At 40.4% G+C, this 9,890-nt stretch overlaps 2 protein-coding genes across 2 annotated transcripts; both read right to left on the bottom strand.

Annotated features, from left to right (window-relative positions):
- Window positions 1-1,007: 1,007 nt before the first annotated feature.
- On the bottom strand, window positions 1,008-2,884 carry LOC139538579 (thymosin beta-12). Its single transcript, XM_071340762.1, has 3 exons — window positions 2,732-2,884; window positions 1,647-1,759; window positions 1,008-1,511 (listed from the first exon to the last, which is right to left on the bottom strand). The coding sequence occupies exons 2-3, from the start codon at window positions 1,744-1,746 to the stop codon at window positions 1,480-1,482; spliced, it is 132 nt and encodes a 43-aa protein (XP_071196863.1). The 5' UTR covers window positions 1,747-1,759; window positions 2,732-2,884; the 3' UTR covers window positions 1,008-1,479.
- A 188-nt stretch (window positions 2,885-3,072) lies between these two features.
- On the bottom strand, window positions 3,073-9,533 carry LOC139538575 (toll-like receptor 8). Its single transcript, XM_071340757.1, has 2 exons — window positions 9,220-9,533; window positions 3,073-6,981 (listed from the first exon to the last, which is right to left on the bottom strand). The coding sequence occupies exons 1-2, from the start codon at window positions 9,220-9,222 to the stop codon at window positions 3,877-3,879; spliced, it is 3,108 nt and encodes a 1,035-aa protein (XP_071196858.1). The 5' UTR covers window positions 9,223-9,533; the 3' UTR covers window positions 3,073-3,876.
- Between the last annotated feature and the right edge of the window lie 357 nt (window positions 9,534-9,890).

The following is a 9,890-nucleotide window of genomic DNA, read 5'->3' as shown; positions in this document are numbered from 1 at the left end:
TACGCCTGGGTCAGAGCAGGACGTGCACGTCTGGCCTGAGTCATGGTGGGGGTGGTTTAATGAGATAAGAGCTTGAGGTTAGTGTCTTAATAAAGGACATTACAACAGCTTGTAATCTGCCTGAGTTGATGTCAGAAGTCATAAATGCAGATATGGGTCTACAGTTTGCTGTGCATTTTTACACTTTTGTACAGTACATTTAATCCCCCATGGGGAGTAATATCAGAAAGTACCCTATATTAAATGTGATTTGACCTCATTGATCTGATACATGAGGTCATTGTGTCCTGGAGGAATGGGGACACCAGGTTGCAGCTCAAGACCCGTTCAATGGAATGAATGTCATGGAGACAAATCAGTAACAGCAATCCAGACCATAAAACTTAAAATAATTAGGATTGTGGATGATTTAAATAACCAGTAACCCCTGTATCTTAGTATCCAAGCAATTGGTGGCAAACATGTGGTAATCTCAATAGCGAGAATAATAAACGCTGATAACTCCAAGGGACTAGTATTCATACAGGGACCTGTCCCTCAAAGACCAAGTACAACGACAAAAGTTAATTCCAGCCCAACAGTAAAGGATGGAGTACACCAGCCCAGACCAACGCCAAAGGGTGCATCGTTTTGCTCGGGCAGGTAGACCGTTAAGCCGTCTGCAGTAAATATTGCCACAGGTGTTTTTCTAGGTCAGTTGGCGGGTGCACTGTGCCAGCACAGGCTGTAGACAGAGGCAATGTCTGCTCATCCACTTAGTAGTGCTCTAAAGTCCACAGCAGCTCAGTAAAACATTGCTTGGATTCTGGCGGTTGTGATTGCTCAGGCTTTTGATGCAGATTCCAGGACGCCAAAATATATACCAAATAAGTTGGTATATACAACCTTGCCTAATGTGCAGAGTTTTACTTTACAGATGCACAAAATACATTTACAAGAGGCAAGGTGATCACTGAAACTAGTTTAAGCATATTCAAAATGTATGAAAATAACCGTTCACCCAAAGAAAGCGTTATATATCTTTATTTGCATATCAAAACAAACTTCTGCATTCCAAGAATTGAATTTATACAAAACAATTTGAACAAGAAAAACAAAACACTGCTTTATTTGAAAGCATTTCAGGTTGCCAGAAGCTGAATTACACGTCAGAATTGTGGGTCCCCGGGTTGGGCAGATATCACACCCATGCTCTTCCCTTCACAACCACAAGTGGCTGGAAGCAGGGGACACAGCAGGGACAGGTGACAGTGCTGGAAGTGAGTAGAGACACGCAACACATCCTCCTAGTCAAAGAGTGCCAGTCAGTAGTTGTTTTCAGACTATGTAAAAATAAAAATAAAAAAATAAGTTCTAGGGAGGGGCTGTACAGTCATTGCTTTTGTCCAATCACAATGCAACTTAGGTTTTGGGTTACACAGCTAAGAGGTGAAAATACAATGCTTGTGGAATGTACAGTGCATAGCAGAGGCTTGGGCTTCATGCTGTTGCTTTCTTCTCCTGTTCGATGGCTGCAATGAAGGGAACATTTGTTTTAGTGTCCGTTTGTACGCTGAAGTGTTTAACTGGTCATTTTGTTAGTAAGGTAAACACCAATTCTACAAGTGATGTGCTATTAAGTAGAATAAACCTAGCACCAATCTTACTTTCTTTGGTGGGCAAGGGGTTTTTCTCTTGCGTCTCGGTCTTCTTCAACTTGGTCTTGTCGAAGTTAGAGACTTCAGCGAGATCTGGCTTGTCAGACATGTTTGCAAAGGATCTGGTAAAATATATGAAACAATTTGTTTTCAATTTGAATGAATAGGCAGCAAGATAAGTTACTCTAGATATTAGATACATTTGCAAATATGATACCAGGCCTTTAAATGTTTTTTTTGCATTGCTTCCCTCAAATGCTACTCTTATATTGCCCATATAATCTAAACAACCTCCTAAGGCAGACAGTTTCTTTCTCATTGATCTACAGCACATGGGCGATGAATTGTCAGGACATGCATCCGACAATTACAACAAATCCATTATTGCTTTTATATAAAAACAAGGCAAATTTCATTAGGGCGTTTACTCCGAGCACGTGCTCGTTATCAGCGCCATGACTAGAGAAAGTAACTGACATTCTGTGCAAGCCGTCTGCAGGCAGGCGGAAGAACCACCGCCCTACTTCGCAGAATCTCAAAAGACAATATGAAGCAAGTGGCGTCGACCTTTAAGACAAACATTTGGAACTTTGCTTTGTCATATTGGCAAAACACCAAAATAATATTTTATGCAACATTAACCAAGGCTACAGTCCATGAACGCTACAAAAATCGACATAAGCCTAAATTCCAACTACATTTAATTTAACTTGGCAAGTCAGTTATGAACATTTTGTAATTACAATGAAGGCCTTCCCCAGCCAAACCCATACGACGCTGGGCCAATTGTGCGCCGCCCTATGGGACTCCCAATCACCGCCGGATGTGATACACTCAGAGTCGGTTCAGCATCTCGCCTGAGACTGGGTTAGCCATTTAAAATGTATACAAAATACAATTACATGCCATTGAATAGGGCTTTCAACATATACATTTTAAGTGAGTATCCTCTAATGCATTAGGTTTTACACCTTTTTGCTGCGATTCGACCATTTGTAGCCTAGTTTAACCAACGTATTGTAGTGCTGTAAAGTCGTTTAGAAAAACCGTCTATGCAGAGCTTATGACAACAGATAATGTGTTTGTGCACTCACCGGAGTTGTACTGGCTACTGATGTGTCTCAATCCTGATTGCGCAGAGAACAAGTGAAGGCGAGTAAATCAAGCAAGGTCTATTATAGTCCGCAATATGCAAATGTTGAACATGACGTCACGTTCCTTCACTCTTGAGTTAATCTTGGTTGGAATATTACATCAATATTTACAAGCGAGAGAGCATACATAATAGTTATGGTTTTATTCGTTTAACGTATTAGACCTTGAATTTTATCTGATTTGATATTAGAGCATTGCGCTGCCAACACAAAACAGTCCACTGTCACCGCATAAGTAACTCTTCCTGATTGTCTCAATGATGACATCCTGTGGATTTACATTGTATTACACCAGGTGGTAACACTGGCGTTTATTGGTTTGCGTTAGAAACATAAGCCTACTTGTCTGGAGGCTATGCAACTGTAATATGCTACAGATCCCTATGTCATTGATTACATTTAGATAATGCATTTTCAATTATCACAAGGGACCTTGATGCTGTGACCCTGTAGTTCAATGTATCGTCCACATTTACAAGAAATTCCCTAAACAATGTTTTGATTAATATAATAAAATAGTGTGTTGTAACAATACCGGTTCAGTTTAATCACTGTAGCCTATAGTTTTCTAAGTAAAAAGAAATAAAGAAAGAAGTGCCACTGACAGGCTAGCACCATGGCTTCAGATTCACATCCTCATCTGATCCTAAAGAAACAGGAACTTAAGACTAGTTCACTTCCTGTTGTCATATAAAGACGGATGCCCATAGACTGACTGCACCAAGTCATCCTTTTTAAAATCAGATATCTACTTACAAATGGCATGCAGTTTGAATGTATTGACAAAAACAAATAGGAATAGAACTATCTACTACCCATAGACAGCATAAGACTGAAAAACTGAACCACAACTATAATGCACAGTTACTGGTGGCCATAGTGTTAGAACAATGAATAGCACATTAATATACATATTGTTGATTTCAGATATACAGTATCATCCATATTATTCACTGCATAGTTAGAAAAACTGATATAGTCAGAGTCAGAGCTTGTAAAAGGTATCGCAGTTTGTGTGTGTAACTGCTCAGTCTATTTGGGTGAGAAAGACTCTTTCCTCTTGAGTCTCTGGTCTGGACTGTGCTCTACTTGCTGGTGAAGTACCTGGAGTAGATCGTGTTGTACATCACCTGGTTGTCTAACCTGACAGCGTTCCTTAGGTGCTGCCAGAACCAGGTCTCAGCGGCTGCAGTCTGGGGCCACTCTAGAACACTCCTCCCACACAGACGCCGCCGCAGAAGGAGGAAGTGAGAGTGCTGCAGCACGGGTTCCAGGAGAACCAACACAATCACATCTATGTTCTCATCCAGCAACCTCTGGTGGGCCAGGTACACAGCCATCCTGAAGTTCCCAGTCTTGATGTAAGCCTTGGTCAGCACAAAGACAGTCTTGCGGCTCTGTTGAATGCTCTGGAAGAGGTTGTCTATCAGGGGGACCCCAGGGGCCCAGTCTCGTTCCTCCAGACAGAGAGGCAGGTGTCTCTCCCCCCTCTCTTCCAGCTGCACCCGCAGTTGGTTCAGTACCCAGTCTGACACCAACGGGTCTCTGGTGTCGTAGGTAACAAAGGCATCATAGAGATTGTCTGTTGTTGTTGACCTCAACGAATGGTAGCCCTTCAGCTTTGCCCTCAGATAGTATAGAATATAGGAGGCATCCCAATAAAACACATGGGCTGCCATAGTGATGACCACAGTGAACATGATCAAGGAAGTGGAGAGGGAGTAAATCAGGAAGGCTATGTTGTCCTTGATGCATTCTTTAATGTCAAACAGTATCATTGGTTGGCCTCTCATTTTGGCTGGCATGTTGCAGGTCACCTCACTGGCCAGTTTGGGGATCTCCACGTTTTTGTTCTCTTCTATCCACAGGATGAACTCTAGTAAATCACAGGTACACTGGAATGGATTACCTTGCAAGGACAAGGTTTTCATGTAGTTTTCAGGGCCCGATAGGAAGGTGGTCTCGTTGATGATAGTCAGTTGGTTGTAGCTGAGGTCAAGTATCTGAAGGCTTTGAGCACCCCTAAGAAATCCCAGAGAGAGATGAAAAATCTGATTGTGGCTTAAGTCAAGAATTTGAAGTGTGTCTGTGAAGTTTGAGAGATTTGCTGACACATGAAATAAAGAATTGTAGCTTAGATCCAGGAAATTCAGTTGTTGAAAACCTGCCAGTTTATCCCAATCAAAATGGCCGAGTGAATTATGACTAATACATAGTTTTTGAAGGGTATATGGTATGTTTTCATAGACTTTTGATGGGATCTTCTCAATGCTGTTAAATGAAATATCCAGATAGGTCAAATTCGTCAGCTTTTTAAAAAGGCTGTTGTATGAGTCATCCCCCTCTTTCCATAATGTAGCCAACAAATTGTGTTGAAATTGAAGTTCTTTTAAAGATGTGCTTGTCATCTGCTTAGTGGTTAATGTAAAAATGTTATTGTGTGACATATTCAATACTTTCAAAGTTGGTAGATTTTTCAAAAAATGTAAATTATGTGTCACACCAGACACTTCAAAATAGTGGCTGTTGTAGCTTAGGTCTAATATTTCGAGTTTCTTTAATTCCTTGAAGGCGTTGTCATAGGCCAGGTCAATCTTGTTAAAGGACAGGTCGAGATATGTTAGGTCTGGTAATGAGGTGAACTCTGTCCCGTTCAATGCTGCTGAAAATCCATTTCTTGATAAGTTTAGACATGCAATGTCACCATAGCCCTCAAATTGCTTTGGAGAAATGAAAAATAGATTATTTGAACTAAGGACCAGCACTCGACCAGAGATAAAGCATTCTGGCTTCACAAGGTTGTGATTTATTCCATAAGAAAAGTCCCTTGAATTGGAATAATATCCAGTCAGTGGCGACGTGTACAACACCGACTTTAAGTTGCTGCCTGTGCCACAACCTGGGGACTCATTCACTGAAATTGGATAAAGCCTGTTTTCCGCAAGATATATGACTTTGAGACTTGAGTTTGAGAATTTGTTGAATATGTGGGAATCAGATCGAACAATAAAGTTAGTTCCGATGTTCAACACTGAAAGATGCTTGAGTTCATAAAGCGGTCTGAGTGTTTCTAAATGAATTTCCCTGAAAACAAAACCCATTATATGTAATGTTGTAAGAGACACCAATTGTGAAAAGTTTTTTGAAAGCTGTAGGGTTTCAGGGTAGGCAAGCAAATCATAATTAAATGACAAATCAATCTTTTCTAGCTTTGGTAGATAGCTAAAAAAGGTTCCATTGGTGATAGTATTTGTTAAGTAATTATAAGACAGGAACAGATGTGTAAGATTGTTCAAGCTCTCAAACCAGGAGTTATTGATGAAACGAAGTGAGTTGCCTGCTAGGTGCAGTGTCTGTAACTGTGTAAGACCATGAAATGCATGAGGATGAATATCCAGAGAATCATTAGGACAGGGAACACAAGGATATGGAGCATTGGAACATCGTGGACAGTTTCCCTGTAATTCCAGGATTGTTAGATGGGTTAGTCCAAGGAAATCATCCTCAGCAATTTGCTGTATCTTGTTCGAATCGAGGTGTAATTCTTGTATAGAGCTTGGCAGTCCTTTTGGAACATGAGTTAAATTATTATAGGCCAACATCAAAACCTTCAAGTTAGTCAATACTGAGAAGGTGCCATTTCCAATAGTAAAGTCAGTCTCACAGGGATTCCAGTAATAGCAATTTTTGGATAAGTACAGCTCCTTCACATGTTGTATACCGACAAGGTTGCTCATATTCGAGAAATTGATCTTGTTATTGTCCAGCATGAGTTTATCCAGAATGAGTGGGAGATTTTGAGGAATTTTGATGAGGCCATTGCCATTAAGCCTTAGGTCCTGCAGGTTTGTCAGATTTTTGAAGGCACCTTCAGCGATGTGTGTGTCACCTTTTTTGTTGACAGAGTTGAGATTGAGAAGGGTCAGGTTCTCCAGATTAGAAAATGCATCAAGAGATACATTTCTGATGTTGTTTTCTGATAGGTCCAGCACGGTCACATTCCTGGTGATGCCAACAGGTACCTTTTTCAGTCGACGCTCCTCACAATTAAAGATGATGTCATCCGTGGTATTGGTAGTATTGACCGTAACGTCACATGGAAACTGCCGTGACATCCAATGACATGAGGTAGGTACCAGGAAGTGACATAGGAACAAGGGAGCCAACTGTAACCAGCAGGTGGTAGCATCCTGTAAGCAAACAGTACAAACGTGTGAGTATGGAAATATAATGATTACTTACTTATTGACTTTAACCATTTGTGTGGAGTAGACCTACACTCACACATTTTCTGGCCACTCTATTGCAATAGGGTCATTCTATTGTAAGTCCTTTCTATTGCAACAGATATATGTGAATGCATTGTAGAAACTACTGGGGGCTAGCAAATTGGCTTGTCCCACTGGTGATGTGTAGAGGTGTAGTGACATGTTTTAGGGATTTAGATATATCTATCTATTGTTTTTTAATGCTAGACGGTGGACAAAAGTATTTCATATATTGTATAGATCAATAAAACCAAGAAAGCTATTAAAATACTTTTTTATGATTATGATGCAGAAATGGGTTAAAAAAACTATTTCAGGTATTTCAATAACTTTTCAATACATTTCAAAAAAACTATTTAGATAACCTCTACTTAAAAAAAAGTACTTGAATTTTGAAATGTATTTGAAAATACAATTTGGAAAGTATTGGTATGTATATATAATTTATAAAAATAAATATCATTAGACGTATTTGAACAAAATACATTTGAACACAATACATTTGAAAATAGTTGTGAATGTATTGTACTTATTAGTTACATTTGAAATAACAAACAACTTAATATGTATAAGTCGTATTTCATTTTTTAATCACAATATGCAGCCCATAAATTACATTGGTGTTTTATGAAAGAGGACAAGATGCCATGTTACATTTAAAAAAACATCAGGGTTTCAGAAAGCGAGTTGGACATTGAGCAGTGATCTGGTCTGAAGATATGCCCTCCAATGCTGAAAAGCAACTCCACAGCTGCAGAGGATGCTGGGATATGTAGGTACTCAACAGCAATTCTGCTCAGTGTTGGGTATGTTTGACTTTGTGTATTCTAGAATTTCAGAGGATCAGTAGTTGGTGGAAGATATGGGGTGATGAGATTTGGAGTACATGCTGCCGTGCTTGGTTGTTCCATGAAACCAAACAGCGTGTCCAATCGACTTTTCTTCGCTGGAGGTGGTGGCTCACCGTGTGGGACATCTTGTGTAGTGCTGGTGAACTTTGTGGTAAGACTCTTTATGTCTGAAGTAAAGGTAGGCTTCTCAGTGGCATTGCACAATGCCAGTTAAAGTGTGTATCTAAGACTAAGGCAATCTGGTATGGTTTCTTCTGCTCATAAACAGTCAGGCGCTTGTCAACTGCTTGTTTCAGGTCTTTGACAATATTTCCATTGTGGAGCAGTTGGTTAGTCAGTGGTTCTCAATCCTGGTCCTGGGGACCTAAAGGGGTGCACATTTTTGTTTTTTGTCCTAGCATTACACAGCTGGTTCAAATCATCAAAGAGTTTTGATGAGTTGATCATTTGAATCAGCTGTGTAGTGCTAGGGCAAAACAAAAATGTGTCACCCCTTTGGGTCCCCAGGACCAGGATTGAGAACCAGTGGACTAGATGTTTAAGCATTCCTCTGATGCATGGAAGGATGTAGCTGAGTGTGACGGTGATCCTTGCACACAATCTGTGGCAACCTTTTTAAGTAGTGGCGCAGTGGTCTAAGGCACTGCATCTCAGTGCTAGAGGCACCACTACAGACCCTGGTTGAATCCCGGCCTTTATCACAATTGGCTGTGATCAGGAGTCCCATAGGGCGGCGCACAATTGGCCCGGGGTCATCCAGGTTAAGGGAGGGTTTGGCCGGGGTAGGCCGTCATTGTAAAATAAGAATTTGTTCTTAACCGACTTGCCTAGTTAAATAAAGGTACAAATATCTAACGGGGTTAGAATGTCCACAGCACCAGTGAGGACATACTTCATGTGCATGGAAAGCTTGGTGCCAAGCTGTTCTACATCCGTGTTGAAAAATGTTCTAATCATCAGTTGAGAGTTCCATCTTGTGAGAGTGGCTGGTTGCAGACGATTCTCCCCTTCAAGGAGATCTTGTGCAAATGTTCACTTGCGGTAGTGGGAGACAATGTTGGAGGCTTAGGACATGGCTGCAGATTAAATCTGCAGATTTAAGGCCATATAAACATGTGCATTTCTACCAAATTAACAATTTGGTGTATCTAAATCCAAAGTGTCAATTGGTGGTAGTCAATTTAAATGAAGGCACATAACATTGTGAGCAAAATCAGATAATCATATCACTTTAATTGAAAAAAATTGCCACTTGAGAAAGTACATCCTAACCATCTTCAATGCTAAAATTGAAATAAATCAAACTTACCATATTATTTACTGTTGATTCCTTGTGAGCTTTGAAAATCTTATCAAATAAGTAGTGCCTGGTCGTTGTCCGTATCTAGCTTCCAGCAGGCAAAAAAAGGAAGTTTAATGAAACTGCAAATGCCTGTCTATTATTAGGATGTTTTTATGCATCGCTTTGTTTCCGTATGTAATGACTCAACTCTTCTCTCCTCAATCACAAGTGAAGAGCAACTCAAATTCCCCTTGCAGCTACAGTAAGTCAAATGTGTTCAGCAAGCTGATTGGTTCCCCCAACCAGGTGTACTCTGGGTGCAGTGGCACATATTATTTGGGTTATTATAAGTTCTCACCTGATTTGCTTCCCTCTTTCTGAAGGCATTTCTTTTTATGCTGTTTTAGAGCGGGGTAGAGCCCCACCTCTTTTGAGCCCCACCTGTTTAGCATGTTATTTTGGCATTAATACGTGTCACATATCCGTTTAAAATCAATGTAAAAATAATAATAATAATAAAGCTGCATGCAAATATGGTCTCTTTTTTGCTTTCTTGAGTAAGGCAGCTCCAAAATGCATTTGTTTCAGCCTAGCTCAGTGCTTTCTGTGGTGTTGGGGCAGCAAGCTTAACATTTGGAGTGTAGGGGTTGGTCAGTGTTCTGTCACTCATGGGGACATTATGTCACCGCAAAATCTAT

Source organism: Salvelinus alpinus, chromosome 14 (genome assembly GCF_045679555.1).
Source record: "Salvelinus alpinus chromosome 14, SLU_Salpinus.1, whole genome shotgun sequence".
Taxonomy (NCBI): domain Eukaryota; kingdom Metazoa; phylum Chordata; class Actinopteri; order Salmoniformes; family Salmonidae; genus Salvelinus; species Salvelinus alpinus.
Note: the sequence above shows the minus strand (reverse complement) of the source record. Positions and strands in the feature narration are given on the sequence as shown.

Bases quoted from the DNA above. Each gene is read 5' to 3' on its own strand.
- LOC139538579 (XM_071340762.1), bottom strand. From the start codon at position 1,746: ATGTCTGACAAGCCAGATCTCGCTGAAGTCTCTAACTTCGACAAGACC. The intron at 1,512-1,646 runs GTAAGATTGGTG...CCTTCATTGCAG, and splicing joins CCCCTTGCCCACCAAAGAAA to CCATCGAACAGGAGAAGAAA.